Here is a 17,303-nt window from a genome sequence, read left to right on the forward strand (position 1 = left end):
ATGTTAACGTGCAGGTAAATATAAAGGCCTACCGTCCTCAGTTTTGCCATTCCCATTTCCCTCTCCAATGAGGGGCCCCCTCTTACACTTTCTCTAAAAGCTCCTCCAACTTAAGATTTGGGCAGTAGGTCTCAACAGGAGCAGCCAAACCCTCCTGGGGGCATCTAGAAACGCTGGGGAAGGGTTTGTACAAACGTGGAGGAGCCACTGGCACTGAGTATGCAGGGGCCAGGGAGGCTGAACACTCCATAATGCAAAGAACAGTCCTGCGTAGCAAAACAACTATCTTGCCCAAAAGACTCCCCCACAATCCTGAACTGAGAAGCACTGTGAGGCATCCGTCAAGGGGTAAGGGATCCTCACCAGGCCTCTAGGGCATGTGGCAGCTGTGGTGGTGAGACCACCTTTGAGCTTTGAGCACTTTGAGTCCAGGCTCAGCATCACATGCACTGCTATCACGTAAAGAAATATCCTCAAGGCCGGGCGGGGTGGCTCACGCCTATAATCCTAGCACTCTGAGAGGCCGAGGTGGGTGGATTGCTCGAGGTCAGGAGTTCAAAACCAGCCTGAGCAAGAGTGAGACCATGTCTCTACTAAAAATAGAAAGAAACTAATTGACCAACTAAAAATATATATAGAAAAAATTAGCAGGGCATGGTGGTGCATGCCTGTTAGTCCCAGCTACTTGGGACGCTGAGGCAGTAGGATTGCTTCAGCACAGGAGACTGAAGTTGCTGTGAGCTAGGCTGACGCCATGGCACTCACTCTAGCCTGGGCAACAAAGTGAGACTCTGTCTCAAAAAAAAAAAAAAAAAAGAAGAAGAATCTTCCAGCTTGTAACCTATGAAACTGACTTTTAGAACAATATTCTAAACCTACACAGATCCTTTATGTTATTTTGCCTTCTCCACTTCTGCTACCAATGAGGAGAGATAAGCATAGGAAAGACAAAAAAGAAAATCAAGTGATGAGGTCAAAAACCTAACCAGGATGCAAAACCTGTAATGGCTAAGTTAGTCTAAGTTAGGATAATACAATAGAAAATAGTCTCAAGTTTTGGCAGGCGGAAAGGCCTGCCAGTTCCACTTCACATTTAGAAAAAAAGAAAAAGAAAATTTAAGAGCATATGGAAAAGTTTTTAAACAGAACTACTGCATTTATTTTCTAAAGTTATTTATATTTTTTAAAGCTACTGCTTAAATTTTTCAGTTTTACATTTTTTAATAATCATGAATTTCTTTTTAAAAATGTTATGAAACATATGGAAGATATAGCAGAAACGTGCAAACTCAAGCGCAGATTTACATATACTTTAAATTCATACTTCCTGCCATAGCAGTACATTTAAACTGTAGGCTCTACCTTCTCTAAGGTCATTAAATCGTATTCAATTAGAAGCTAAAAAACTTGAAATGGTAAAACAACAGCATGACTATTATATTATTCATTTTTTCTTTCGAGACAGAGTCTCACTGTGTTGCTCCAGCTAGAGTGCCGCGGCGTCAGCCTAGCTCACAACAACCTCAAACTCCTGAGCACAACGATCCTTCTGCCTCAGCCTCCCAAGTAGCTGAGACTACAGGCATGTGCCACCATGCCTGGCTAATTTTTTCTATATATTTTTAGCTGGCCAATTGATTTCTTTCTATTTTTAGTAGAGATGGGATCTTGCTCTTGCTCAGGCTGATTTCAAACTCCTGACCTTGAGCGATCCACCCGCCTCAGCCTCCCAGAGTGCTAGGATTACAGGCGTGAGCCACCGAGGCCAGCCTATATTATTCATTTTATTTATTTATTTTTTTGAGACAGAGTTTCTCTGTGTTGCCCAGGCTAGAGTGAGTGCGGTGGTGTCAGCCTAGCTCACAGCAACCTCAAACTCCTGGGCTCAAGCGATCCTCCTGCCTCAGCCTCCCAAGTAGTTGGGACTACAGGCATGCACCACCATGCCCGGCTAATTTTTTCTATATATATTAGTTGGCCAATTAATTTCTTTGTATTTATAGTAGAGACGGGGTCTCGCTCTTGTTCAAGCTGGTTTCGAATTCCTAACCTTGAGCATTCCGCCCCCATCGGCCTCCCAGAGAGCTAGGATTACAGGCGTGAGCCACGGCGCCTGGCCTGAATTCTTCATCTTCCGTTAATAATGGAAAGAATGTTCACATATTCTTACAGACATGCAGATAAAACTGTAAAGAGATTTTGCATTAGATGATAATTTGACACAACTTAAGACTGTCAAACAATAACAGTAAAATCTCTATAAATTTTTAGAGCCAGGAAAATAAATCCTTAATTTTTAGACAAATGTGCATTACTTTGAACTATCCAAGGGCTCATAACTTCCCCTTTATACTAATACATATCCGCTAACTACAAGACAAAGAACTCATTCTATTAACTAGAGTTAACAAGTAAAACCACAAATCGAGCAGTCCTTCCCGTCAATGATGTCACTGGCACTGCACTGGGAAAGATGCCCTTCAGTCACCAGGCAAAGGGCATGCCCTAGAACAAACACGACTAAGCTCTTGAAACACTATTGACAAGGCAAGGAAACAAAGTACTGATGCTTAACAATGTGGACTTTTAAAATTAGTTATTAAATATATCCTTCAATGGAAATAAAGCTTAATAACAAAACTAAATATCTGAATAAAATCATTCAGGGCAACACATTTATTTTGTTCAAGGCATTTTGTTGACCACTGCCGAGATTAAAGACACAAACCTTAATGAAACTTGTAGATCTTTTCCTACTGCCAGTCAAGTGTACAAATAATGACAACATAAAAGGAAAAGGACAATACTATCAGAAAGGCACAAAAACGGCTCTGAGGATTGCAGGGCCTTGGATTGTACAGTAAGAAAGGGCTGTGATCCAGGTCTATTAGTGACCTACCAGTTCATATTAAAACACAGCACAGACAGCTACTAATTCAATGTTTCTGTACTAAATGAAGGGAGGAAAGAATTGCCATGTAAGCAGGGGAGGGCTAAAACATCTCTGGGTCCATCCTTTGAGATCTGAGTGATAGGCTGGGGTGGGGGAGTATCCTGGAACCAGTATCTTTCACAAGCACCCCAAGTGACTCTGATGCAAGGGTTCTCACACCTCCCAGTGCCCCGTACCTGGTGAAAAGGGTCATATGTGGAGGGAGAGTGCTGGCCAACGCATCAATATTAGCCAGCAAAGCAAGGAGTTGTCAGTGCGTAACAATTTTCTCTGGAACACAAGCAGAAACACTAGGACAGGGACCTACATCATGGAAAGGTTAGAAGAGGATCATAACTTTGGAGACTCAAGAGATGGGAGTCAGAGAAGGTCCTCCATGATGTGCGCTACTTAACCTGTAGTGCCCTCCGCATTCTCAGAGGTGGGTTAGCAGGGCTTTCGGCAAGCTCGGCTCACTGGACTGAAATGGGACCTTTCTATGACCCCTGTCTCTCTGACCCTAAACATGGGCTTCATTTCTTCTTAGTGTGTCTGCCAGGAGCCCATCTGCTGCCAGCCCCTCCTGCTCTGCTCTTCCTCACTTCATCTGTGGGAACTGTGCTGTGTGAGCGGTTTTGCCACCACATGTTCCCTCCATATCTCCACACAATGCTTCTTGCTGAGTTTTCCAAGTTCTACCTAGGTGGCAGAGAAGAAGACAGGAACATCTTTCTAGTTCGTTAAGGCAGGTGTCCTTGTTCAGTGCAGCTGCTCAGTTGACTGGTTTTGTTTTTGCTGTGGATATGAGATTCCATACCCGTAGGACAGGGCTGGGGTAGATAAGCACTCAGGCTGCATCAACCTCACTGGCCCAGAGAACCACCCCTCTCTTCTTTCAACATCCTCGTGATGTTACTAAATAGTCCTTGCCTTAGGTATACTTCTGCTTTGAAGATGAAGTTGGTTTTTTTTTAGAGACAGAGTATCCCTCTGTTGCCCAGGATGGAGCACAGTGGCACGATCATAGCTCATCGCAGCCTCAAAGTCCTGACTCAAGTGCTCCTCCTGCCTCAGCCTCCCAAGTAGCCTCAACTATAGGCATATGCCACCACACCTGGCCTAATTTTTTTGTATAGACAGGGTCTCACTATGTTGCCCAGGCTAGTCTTGAATTCCCGGCTCAAGGGATCCTCCTGTCTTGGCCTCCCAAAGCGCCGGAATTATAGGCATGAGCCACAGTGCCCAGCTTTGCTTTTGTTAACAATACATCCATGTTTTTCATTTAAATAATTATGTAACTTTTTGGATTAAAATGTACCAATTTAGACCAGTCTGGTTTAGATTTCTAACTCTAGAATAGACAACATGTATGTTTAGGGCATGTCTTCATAGTTAATCTTTTAATTTTACACTTAGCATATTTCTACTAATTATAAAGCAAAGCAACCATCTTTACATTTACATTTTTCTTGTCCACTTTTTAATATCATTCTTTCCTTATATGGTCTTTTAATTTCTACCCTGAACACTTACAACATAAACAAAACAAAAAAGAGACTACCTCATGAATACTTTCTATGTCTCTCCATGTAAGAATACTTAAGGGTATAGAACTCAAAACTATTTCAGTTTAAGAATCTTTTTGTGTTGCTTCTAAATACTGGTTTCCATACTTTTTTTTTTGTTACTTTTTTTTTTTTTTTTTTTTTGAGACAGAGTCTCGCTTTCTTGCCTAGGTTAGAGTGAGTGCCGTGGCATCAGCCTAGCTCACAGCAACCTCAAACTCCTGGGCTCAAGCAATCCTACTGCCTCAGCCTCCCGAGTTGCTGGGACTACAGGCACGAGCCACCATGCCCGGCTAATTTATATATATATTAGTTGGCCAATTAATTTCTTTCTATTTTTTATAGTAGAGACGGGGTCTCGCTCAGGCTGGTTTTGAACTCCTGACCTTGAGCAATCCGCCCGCCTCGGCCTCCCAGAGTGCTAGGATTACAAGCGTGAGCCACCGCGCCCGACCTGTTACTTTTTTTATAATTTTTTTTTTATAGGCAGTTTCTGAAGTTACTTGGTAAGGTTTGCATACTTTTAAAAAACAGCTTTAATGAGGTGTAATTTACATGCCACCAGACTGACCTTTTTTAAGTATATAATTCATTGATCTGAGTAAAATTATAGGGATATGCAACAACCACCACATCTAGTTTTGGGCTATTTCTATCACCCAGAAAGTTTTCTCGTGTCCATTTTTTAAAACACATTTTTGTTTTGTTTTTTAGATCTCTCCTATGTTGCCCAGGCAGAACTCAAACTCCTGGGCTCAAGCGATCCTTGTATATCAGCTTGAGTAGCTGGGACTCCAGGTGTGCACCCTCAGCCTGGCCCCTCATACACATCTGCAGTTAATCTTTACACCCAGCACCACCCTACATAGCAACTAACCTGCTCTCTTTCTGTAAATGTCACTTTCTTAGACATCTCGTGTAAGTGGAATCATATGATAGTAGCTTTTTGTGCCTGGATTCTTTCATTTGGCACAATGCTTTTGAGTTTATCCATTTATCAATAGTTAATTCCACTTAGAGTTGATCCTTGAACGCCATGGTTTTGAACTGTGAGGGTCCACTTATATGCAGATTTTCTTCCCCCTCTGCCACCAGAGACAATGAGACCAGCCCCTGCTCTTCCTGAGCCTACTCAACATGAAGATGACCAGGATGGAAACCTTTAGGATGATCTACTCCCACCTAATGAATAGTAAATGTATTTTCTCTCCCTTTTGATTTTCTTAATAACATTTTCTTTTCTCTAGTGTACTTTAAGAATATACTACATAACATACATAACATACAGTATATGGGCTCATCAACTGTTTATGTTACTAATGAGCCTTCTAGTCAATAGTAGGCTATTAAAGTTTTGGGGGAGTCAAAAGTTATACCAACATTTTCAACCATACAGGGGGGTAAGCATCCCTAACCTTTGTTGTTCAGGGTCAACTGTAATTGTTAAATGATGTTACATTGTATGCACATACCACATTTTGTTCATCCATTCACCAGCAGATGGGAGTTTGGGTTGTTTCCACTTTTTGAGCTATAGGAAATAATGCTGCTATGAGCATTTCTGTACAAATCTTTGTATGGACATTTCATTGTTTTCATTTCTCTAGGGTAGATTCTATAGGGAGTATGATTGCTAGGTCATACAGTAAATGTGCATCTAACTTTTTAAGAAACTGCCAGACTTTTCTAAACTGCCTGTACCATTTCACATTCCCACTGGCAAAGCACAAGGGTTCCAATTTACCTACATCATCAACAGAACTTGGTACTGACTTTTTAATTTATAGTCATTGTAGTGGGTGTGAAATATTATCTCATTTTGATTGTATTTTTCTAATGATCAAGAAAATGTTTAATCATTAAATCCTTTGTCCAGTGTAAAACTAGATTGTTTACCTTACTGATTTCGTAAGAGTTCTTTATATATTCTAGACACAAGTCATATATCGGATATGTAATTTGAAAATATTTTTTCTCAGTTTGTGGCCTTTTTTTTTTTTTTGAAACAGAGTCTCACTCTGTTGCCATAGGTAAAGTACAGTGGCATCAGCCTAGCTCACAGCAACCTCAAACTCCTGGGCTGCCGGGCGTGGTGGCTCACGCCTGTAATCCTAGCACTTTGGGAGGCCGAGGCGGGCGGATTGCTCAAGGTCAGGAGTTCGAAACCAGCCTGAGCGAGACCCCGTCTCTACCAAAAATAGAAATAAATTAATTGACCAACTAAAAATATATATACAAAAAATTAGCCGGGCATGGTAGCGCATGCCTGTAGTCCCAGCTACTCGGGAGGCTGAGGCAGTAGGATCGCTGAGCCCCGGAGATTGAGGTTGCTGTGAGCCAGGCTAATGCCACGGCACTCACTCTAGCCTGGGCAACAAAGTGAGACTCTGTCTCAAAAACAAACAAACAAACAAAAAAAAAACTCCTGGGCTGAAGCAATCCTCCTGCCTTAGCTAGCCTCCCTAGTAGCTGGGACTACAGGCGCGTAACATGACACCTGGCCAAGTATTCTATCTTTAGTAAAGATAGAATAATCTCACTCTTTCTCAGGCTGGTCTCAAACTCCTGAGCTCTTCCACCTATGCCTCCCAGAGTGCTAGGATTACAGGCGTGAGCTGCCTAACCTGTGGCTTTTCATTGTTTTAATGGTGTCTTTTGAATGACAAAGATTTTTAATTTTGATGAAGTCTTATTTATTTATTTATTTATTTATTTTTGAGACAGAGTCTCACTTTGTTGCCCAGGCTAGAGTGAGTGCCGTGGCGTCAGCCTGGCTCACAGCAACCTCAATCTCCTGGGCTCAGCGAACCTACTGCCTCAGCCTCCCGAGTAGCTGGGACTACAGGCATGCGCCACCATGCCCGGCTGATTTTTTGTATATATATATTTTTTAGTTGGTCAATTAATTTCTTTCTATTTTTAGTAGAGACGGGGTCTCGCTCAGGCTGGGTTTGAACTCCTGACCTTGAGCAATCCGCCCGCCTCGGCCTCCCAAAGTGCTAGGATTACAGGCGTGAGCTACCGCGCCCAGCCTATTTTTTTCTTTTATGGCAGTGCTTTTTGAGTCACAGACGATAACTTTTTGTCCAAAATCACAAAGACTTTCTTCTAGAAGTTTATAGATTTAGTTCTTACAGAGTTTATTTAATATCCATTGTAAAGTTATATATACAGTTCTCACTTCTTTTTATTTCTTTGGTTGCATGTGGATAACAACTGTTTCGACACCATTTGTCGAAGACTATCCTCTCCCCACTTAAATGTCATGGCACCAACTGCTGAAAATCAATTAACCACAAAAAGATTCTTTCTAGACTCTTAAATCTGATCTATTGATCTGTATGCCTATCCTTGTGCTGATACTACAACACCTTGATCACTTAAGTTTTGAAATCAAGTAGTATAGGTCCTTCAACACTGTTCTTTTTAAAAATTATTTTGGCTATTTTAGGTAGTTTACATTTCCATATAATTTTAGGATCAGGTATCAACTTCTATAAAACAGATACTGTAATTTTTATAGCTGCTACAATGAATTTATAGATCACTTTAAAGAGAACTGCCACCTTGACAATATTAAGCACTCCAAAACAAGGTCATGTTAGAAGTAATTTAAAATGTTCAAAAAAAAAAAATAAAAAACAAAACAAGGTCATGAAATATCTCTCCATGTATCCAGATTTTCTAGAATTTCTCTCAGAAATGTTTGTAGTTTTCAGTGTGCAAGTCTTGCACTTCTTTTGTTAATTATACTCCTTAAATTTATCAAGTTTTTTTGAGATGGAGACTTATTACATTGCGTAGGCTGGTCTCGAACTCTTGGGCTCCAGTGATTCATTCTCCCACCTCAGCTTCCTGAGAGGCTGGACTACAGGCACACACCACAGTGCCCAGCTAAGATGTGGGGTGTTTTTGTTTTTGAGGCAATTGTGAATGAACTATTTTCTTAATTTCATTTTTGGAATGTTCATAGCTAGTATATAGAAATATCATTGATTTTTATTTTATATAATGATTTTGTCTTCTGCACCCTTTCTAAACTCATTCATTATCATTAGATCTAGTAGCTTTCATATAAATTCCATCAGATTTTCTACATACACAAACTGTGAATAATATGTTTTACTTCTGCTTTTCCAATTTGGATGCCTTTTATTTCTTTTTCTTGCCTGCCCACAATGGCTAAAACCACAAGTATAATGTTGAATAAGAAATGGTGAGAATGGAGATCTTTGGCTTGTTCTTGATCTTAGGGAAAAAGCATCAGATATGATGAAAAATGTGGGTTTGTGATAGCTAGATGCCATTTATCAGGCTAAGGATGTTTTCTTTTATTTCAACCTAATTTATTGAGTATTTTGTCACTTATTCTACTAATGGATTTTCAGATGTTAAGATACCCTTATATTCCTGGGACAAATCTCCCTTAGTCATGAATACTAACCCATTTTATATATTACTGGATTCTATTTACTAATACTTTTGAAAGGATTTTGTGCTCATATTCATAAGGAATACTGGCGTGTCATTGTCATGTATATCTTCACTTGGTTTTGGTATGACAGTAAAACTGGTGTTCTCTCCTCTATTTTCTGAAACAGTTTGTGAACGACTGGCTGTTTTTAAAAAAATATTTGATAGATTGCACCAGTGAATTCTGTGGTAAGATATTTAATTCCCAATTCAATTTCTTTACTTATTATAGGTCTACTCAGATTTGCTATTTTTTCTTGAGTTAATTTTTTTTTTTGAGACAGAGTCTTGCTTTGTTGTCCAGGCTAGAGTGAGTGCCGTGGCGTCAGCCTAGCTCACAGCAACCTCAAACTCCTGGGCTCAAGCGATCCTCCTGCCTCAGCCTCCCGAGTAGCTGGGACTACAGACATGCGCCACCACGCCCGGCTAATTTTTTTATATATATATCAGTTGGCCAATTAATTTCTTTCTATTTATAGTAGAGACGGGGTCTCGCTCTTGCTCAGGCTGGTTTTGAACTCCTGACCTTGCGCAATCCACCCGCCTCAGCCTCCCAAGAGCTAGGATTACAGGCGTGAGCCACCGAGCCCGGCCTCTTGAGTTAATTTTGATAATACTTTTTTTTTTTTTTTAGGAATCTGTTCCTTTCAACTATGCTATCTCATTTGTAAATGTAGAGAAAAGAGTTAACATAACAGGTCTGAAATGCTATTCTTTAAAAAGTCTGCTTACAAAGCTGTCCCTTGGGTGGCACCAGGGAACTTGGATTTTGGGAGAGTTCCCAACATGAATTGGTAAGAAAGAGTAGCTCACTGTGAGTGTGACTATACACTGGGTCCACCTGGTGAATCACTGAGCCTGTGGATGGTCTTTGGGACGTCAAACATAACTGACATAAAGTTGTTCAATCTTTTTAATTTCTGTAGAGTCAGTAATGATGTCCCCTTTCATTTGTGATTTTGGTAATCTGTGTCTTCTTTTTTGGTCACTCTAACTAAAGGTTTGTCAATTTTTTTGATAGTTCCAAGGAGCCAACTTTTGGTTTCATTCACTTTCTCTATTACTTCTCTGTTTTGTGTTTTATATATTTCTCCTCTAATCTTTATTATCTCCTTTGTTCTACTTGTTTTGGGTTTACTTTGTTCTTTTTGCAGTTTCTTAAGGTAAAACTTAGGTTACTGATTTGAGATCTTTGTTTTCTGACCTTGGTGTTTAAAACTATAAATTTCCCTCTCAGTACCGCTTTATCAGCATCCCACAAATTTTTATATGTTGAATTCTTAATTTTCATTTGGTTCAAAATATTTTAAAATTCTTCTTGTGACATTTTTATTTGACCCATGTGTTATTTAGAAGTGTGTTGCTTAATTTCAAATACTTGAGGATTTCTCAGATTTCCTTCTTTAGTTGATTTCTACAACATATTCTATAGTGGTTGAAGAATATACAATATTAATCTTTCAGAATTAGTTCAGACTTTCTATTAGGGCTCTATAAACTTCTTGGATATGTAGATCAATGTTTTCATCAAATCTGGTAAGTTTTCAGCCATTATTTCCTCAAATATTTCTTTGACTCCTTTGTTTCTCTCCTCTTCTCTGGGACTTCCATCACATATATGTCGGTATATTTGCTAGGCCTTTGAGGCTCTGTTCATTTTCCTTCAATCATTTTTTTTTCCTTTTTGAGACAGAGAGTCGCTTTGTTGCCCAGACTAGAGTGAGTGCCGTGGCGTCAGCCTAGCTCATAGCAACCTCAAACTCCTGGGCTCAGGCAATCCTGCTGCCTCAGCCTCCCGAGTAGCTGGGACTACGGATATGTACCACCATGCCTGGCTAATTTTTTCTATATATATTAGTTGGCCAATTAATTTCTTCCTATTTATAGTAGGGACGGGGTCTCGCTCTTGCTCAGGCTGGTTTTGAACTCCTGACCTTGAGCAATCCGTCCACCTCGGTCTCCCACAGTGCTAGGATTACAGGCATGAGCTACCGCGTCCAGCCCCTTCAATCATTTTTAAAAAACTTTTTTGCTTCAGATTGGATAGTTTCTAATGACTTATCTTTAAGTTCACTGATTCTTCTGCTATTCTGAATCTGCTATTGATGTCTTCTAATGAATTCTTCATTTCCAATATTATACTTTCCAATTCTACAATGTCTATTTGGCTCTTTCAAATAATTTTTATATTCTTTATTGAGAATCTATGTTTGTTGACTCATTGTTTCCATTCGCTACTGTCATATTTTCCCTTACTTCTTTATAGTTTTCTTTAGTTCTTTGAACATACTTACATTCATTGTTTTCAAGTTTTTCTCTGCTAAATCCAGTATCTGGGGATACTTAGAGAAAGTTTCTATAGAATGTCTTTTTCCCTGATTATGAGTCACACATCCCTATTTCTCTGCATAGCTTGTAATCTTTTGTTCAAAACTGCACATTTTAGATAATATATTGTAGTGACTCTAAATTCTGAGATTTCCCCCCTTAAAGTTGGTGCTGTTGCCGTATCTGCCTATTGGCTTTTGTTTATTAACATGCCTAGGTTAAATCTATAAAATCTGTTTCCTCTGTGGTGTGTAGCCACTGATACCTACACACAGTTTCTTATTTTTTTTTTTTTTTTGTTGTTGTTTTTTTTTTTTGAGACAGAGTCTCGCTTTGTTATCCAGGCTAGAGTGAGTGCCGTGGCGTCAGCCTGGCTCACAGCAACCTCAAACTCCTGGGCTCAAGCAATCCTCCTACCTCAGCCTCCCATGTAGCTGGGACTACAGACATGTGCCACCATGCCCGGCTAATTTTTATATATATATATCAGTTGGCCAATTAATTTCTTTCTATTTATAGTAGAGACGGAGTCTCGCTCTTGCTCAGGCTGGTTTTGAACTCCTGACCTTGAGCAATCCGCCCGCCTCGGCCTCCCAAGAGCTAGGATTACAGGTGTGAGCCACAGCGCCCGGCCAGTTTCTTATTTTTTTATGTTCTTTTTTTCCCTTCTTTTTAAGACTGACTTCCTAGGGACTGCTAAGCCACTGGGTCTCTTTTTTTTTTAATGCATGTCTATTTTATTTCCATTAGAAAAATATTAATTATATAAAATTTTGGTCCACTTCCTTCTCCTAGACCTCAACCGTTCATATTTAAATACTTTAATTTTACTCAACTAAAAGAATCACAGATCTGACATGAGAACTAAATATTTCACACCATTAGTTCGATTAGGTGTGCTTTTGATTATTTCTCAGAAACAAAAACTCATCTTTCCTACCTGTTATTTCCCTTTATTTGAGTAACTATGTAATGAGTATCTCTTTCCTACATTCAGTCATATGGGTATACATTAAGTGTAATTTACACACCAGCAACTGGATGCATTAATCTAATCTTCATTCATGTTCAACTACCCCTATTATATCCTATTTCCATGGTAACTTCAGATATTTTAGTCAAGCTTATGCTTCTATCATCTATAAAAATTAAGAGGTTATTATATCAACTATGAAAATTAAGATGTTAAAAATTCCAGACTAAACACTGGACCCACTTATAGTAAGGGTGTTGCGAAAGGTCCTTGGACAGCTACTGCTTCAATTTCAATTCTGCCTCCTTTGGGCAAAGCTGCAACCTGGTAAGCAGCTCTTGCAGTAAAATTACTCTTGAAATACTGTTTGTAGATGTCACTGACAGTATTGAAGTCATTTATGTCAGCCAGCAAAACAGTTGTTTTTACCACATTAGTAAAGTCACGATCTGTAGCTTTCAGAATTTCACCCATGTTTTTTAAGAGCTTGTTTATTAGCTTCTTCTTCTACCCCTCCTGGCACAAGCTGTCCACTTGATGGGTCTATGCCTGTCCTGAAATGTAAACGGTCCTGTGGACTAATACAGCTTGACTGTAGGGGCCAATGGCCCCCAGGGCTTTGGCGGTGCTGATCACTCTTCTGACCAAGGACGACACGGCTAGTCCTCCCCTCTTTCAGTCCCTCAGTGAGAACAAGCCATGACTGCAAACCCGCTCGAGTCTCAGCTCAAAGCCACTGGCTCTCCTCTGCTTGCCTGCCTGCCTCTGTGAAGTGGCTTCCACAGACGATGGCAATGGGCACTGATGTCACCCACTATTCCAAACAGAGCCCCTTGTATCAGCACAGATCAAGCTGCCAGTCTTTGCAGCCTGCTCCACCCTGGCAGAAACTCCACACAACATAGTTTTGGAAGAATAGGAAGCAGCCTTACTAAACACCACAGCTTTCCATTGTTCTTACCGGAAGCTGGGCATTTTTCAAAGCACAAATGTGTCTCAAGAGTATTATATGCCTTTGGTTGATTTCCAGAACACTGAAATAACTGTTTTTGTCAATTCTGTCCAGTTTTATAGTTGCTTTTTTAAAACATTTATTGATCTCCTCAGTTGGTCATAATCAGAAATACTACCCCTGTCTCCCCATTATTTCTAATCCTACCATATACATATTTTACAAAATTTTTCTCTTATGGTTTTTATTTTGAAATATTTCAAATGACCAAAAATTAAAGAGCATATGATAAATACCTGTGTACCCAACACTCAGCTCAAGAAATATAACATTACAGGTTATTTGAAGCTCTTTGTTTACTTCTCCCTGATCATATTTTCTTTCTTCTCTCTCTAGAGGGACCCACTGTCCTAAATTTGATATTTATTAATCTTATGTTTTTGTTATTTTATACCTATATATATTCTTAAATAACTACTGTAATTTTAATATTATTCAAATAATATCTGACTATAAATATTCTTCTGTAACTTACTATATTTTGGGGATTTATTCATATAAATATATGCAGGTTTAATTCATTCATAGTTAACTGCTGCTTAAATATGCCACAATTCATTCATTCTCCTCTGCCAGACACGTGTTTACAATAATCTGCACATGTGCAAGAGTAACAAGGATGTAGAGAAGCATAGGGAGAGGCTGTAAATGTTTACATAAGTACATGAAATCTCCCCATCGGCTCCCATGTGGCTGGAAGTGGAATCCACGGCCTTCCACAGAATCTGGATTTTGAGTCACAAGAGTCCTTAGAGAGTATTTTCTCCAACCCCAACAAAGGAGGCAACTTGGCCTATGGCACAGAGCACATAAGTGAAAAATCTGGGACTAAACCTAGACTTCCTATCATCTTTACATCCTTGTTTCTCAAAGCAAGATCTGTGGACCAGCTACACTAGCATCTCCTGGATACTTATTAAAAATACAGACTCTTGGGTCATATTCCAGTCCTACCAAATAAGAATCTGCATTTTAATAAGATTCCTAGATAATCTGCATGCACATTAAAGTTTGAAAAGTACTCTAGAGTATGTATCTAGTTGTGAAATTACTGGGTCACAGTGTATGAATTTTTTAACTATACTGGATAGTGTCAAATTTCTCTCCAAGGTATTGTACCAATTTACCTTCCCACATTATTCTGATTTTCTACACATCTAAACACTACACAGAGCCATTTCCTATTGCTCTTCTGAACACCTCCATTCTGTTTGCTTCACAAAAATTATATTCCTGAGAACATGTCCTCAAACTATACCCGAGGTTCCTTATTTGTGCTGTTACACTAATCTGTGATAAGAGTTAGATGTCAAGTAAGTTTGGGACATACTAGGTTTTATTAGATAAAGTTAATTAGGTTAATCAACATAAAATGGGTTCCTTAAGACCTCTCAGAGCCCCCAATATGTTAATGAGTACCAGGAGCCTCTAACTGTGGAAGACATTTTAAGCATTTTCCAAAACTTATTTTACAATTTGTCTTTTCCATGGATCATCTATGAACACATATAGATAAACTAATATTTCAAAGAACATACATGGGAAATGCTGCATTAATTTATAGGATCTTCCCACCCTTTTTAAACAAAAATCATTCAAAATATTTTTTTATTTTTATTTATCTATTTTTTTTGAGACACAGTCTTGTTTTGTTGCCCAGGCTAGAGTGAATGCCCTGGCGTCCAACTCCTGGGTTTAAGCAATCCTCCTGCCTCAGCCTCCCAAGTAGCTGGGATTACAAGCATGCGCCACCATGTCCGGCTAATTTTTTCTATATACATTAGTCGCCCAATTAATTTCTTTCTATTTTTAGTAGAGACGGGGTCTCGGTCTTGCTCAGGCTGGTTTTGAACTGAACTCCTGACCTCAAGCAATCCACCTGCCTCGGCCTCCCAGAGTGCTAGGATTATAGGTGTGAGCAACCACGCCTGGCCTAAAATATTTTTTTAAAGATTTCAATTCTCTCTAAAAATTCCCAGATCATCTCACAGTTTTATTAAAAGACTCATTCTAGCTATTTCTCTATTGTTTTGTCTATGTAAAATAACACCATTGGGAAAGACAATTACATTTTGCTGAATTGAATTTCTCCTTGTCTATTTTTCTTCATGTTTTCAATAGAGAAAAAGTTAGCATGGAATAAAGATAAGCTGTCTTAGGTCCAAAATTTCAAACAGTTTTTCTTTCCTCTACGACAGCTGAGAAAAACAAACTAGCACCTGCTGAGAACCAGTAAGAAAACTACTGTCTTGAGCCCAGTGTTCCCACACAGATGTCCAGCTAAAGTAAACTGTCCCATAGTTTCCTTTTGGTTTCCCTGAATAGATTAAGTATAAGACTCCATTTATCTCTGGATAGTGAAAAATCACAATATTCTTTCTATTTTATTCTTTGTGCTTTTCCTTAGTTTCAGTTTTTCTACAATGAGCATGTGTTAACTTTTGCAACTGGAAAAAATGGATTTTAGGCTTAATTTTTAGGCTTAAATAAAAGGCTTAGTTTAAAAGGAACAAAATAAGTCACAGGGAAATAAAATTTAAATCTATGTGTATTATTCTATCGAGATACACACAAAAATATCAATAGCCCTCGATTATGGTGAGCAAGTCTTTGCAAAAAAATTGTCTACAACTGGATTATGTAAACATTACATGTTTAAAAGTTAATTCTTTAAGCCATTAAACCCTAAAATCTTTATGAATGCAATATTAACTTTTTATTTTTTTTTTTAGACACAGTCTTACTCTGTTGCCTGGGCTAGAGTGCCATGGTGTCAGCCTCACAGCAACCTCAAACTCCTGGGCTCAAGCGATCTTCCTGCCTCAATCTCCCGAGTAGCTGGGACTGTAGCAGAGAGCCACTACGCCTGGCTAATTTTTTTGTTTCTATTTTTAGTTGCCTGGCTAATTTTTTTCTATTTTTAGTAGAGACGGGATCTTGCTCTTGCTCAGGCTGGTCTCAAACTCCTGAGCCCAAGCAATCCACTCACCTTGGCCTCCTAGAGTGCTAGGATTACAGGCGTGAGCCAACGCGCCCAGCCATAATACTAACATTCATCTAGGTTTCCACTTAAGGAGACAGAGTGGTGAAACTGAAAGAACACCAGCAAACTGGGGTCTGAGCCCTGCTCTGACGGCCCTTAACTGCCTCAGTCTCCTTCCTGCTCTGTAAGATGAGAGAAGACCCACATCACCATGGTTATTGTGAAGACTAAGAAACATATTTTAAAAGCTCATAGCATACTTCCTGGCATACATATAGTAAGTGCTCAATAAATTGTGACAATTGTTATTTTAAAAATCACATCAGAAATATCCTAAATGCTTCCACAAGAAATGAAAAAATATTGTTACTAGTGTAATTATGCTAATTACTAAGTCAGTTTCAACATTTATCCTAATGAGATAAAAAGTATCCTTCCCAGTCAGGTAATCCTTGAGACGCCATGACATAACTTGGGCAAATGATTCCAAATCAAATACATCATCTGTCAAAGTCATACAGTAAATGCAGAAATGCAAAATAACTAAGGATTCAATCATAGTAGGTTATTTAATAAGTGCAAGTTTTATAGACTATTATAATCTTTACTGAAGAAGAAGAAGAAATTCAACTAAAGGGAAAAGACAAGTGTCTCGACAAACAAATGGTAATGCCCAAAGTAAATATAATCATAGAATTATGTCAAAAATTATATAGCTTCAGCAGAAGTAGAATGCCTTGTATAAAGCAACAATTTCCACAATTTCTAGGAGGAAAAACAAAATCTACAACTTCCTCTTCTGTTTACCTGGGTGAGTCATGGTGACTGGCTCCTCTTTGGATTTATTATTGTAGATGACCACAGCAACCGCATTGTGGAAAGCAGCCCGTGATATCTTCTCTTTGAACGTGCAATTTCCCCTCTGCAGCAAAGCAATCCACTGTTTGATGTTAGGAGGAACAAAGAACCGTGTTTGAGGATCACAGCCCAGATGATCAGCAACTAAACAGAAAAGAAAAAAAGTATGTATTAAAGAT

At 39.1% G+C, this 17,303-nt stretch overlaps 1 protein-coding gene and 1 pseudogene across 5 annotated transcripts in view; both read right to left on the reverse strand.

The window, feature by feature from the left end:
* RNF130 (ring finger protein 130) overlaps positions 1-17,303 on the reverse strand; it is a 131,166-nt gene that overhangs the window by 85,054 nt on the left and 28,809 nt on the right. For all 5 annotated transcript variants that reach the window (XM_012790070.3, XM_075993732.1, XM_012790071.3 and 2 more), the window contains exon 2: positions 17,074-17,268. In XM_012790070.3, the coding sequence (XP_012645524.2) occupies positions 17,074-17,268 (195 nt within the window). The remainder of the gene's footprint in view (positions 1-17,073; positions 17,269-17,303) is intronic.
* Positions 9,576-13,962, reverse strand: LOC105885265 (2-iminobutanoate/2-iminopropanoate deaminase pseudogene; annotated as a pseudogene).

Source organism: Microcebus murinus, chromosome 17, assembly GCF_040939455.1.
Source record: "Microcebus murinus isolate Inina chromosome 17, M.murinus_Inina_mat1.0, whole genome shotgun sequence".
Taxonomy (NCBI): Eukaryota; Metazoa; Chordata; class Mammalia; order Primates; family Cheirogaleidae; genus Microcebus; species Microcebus murinus.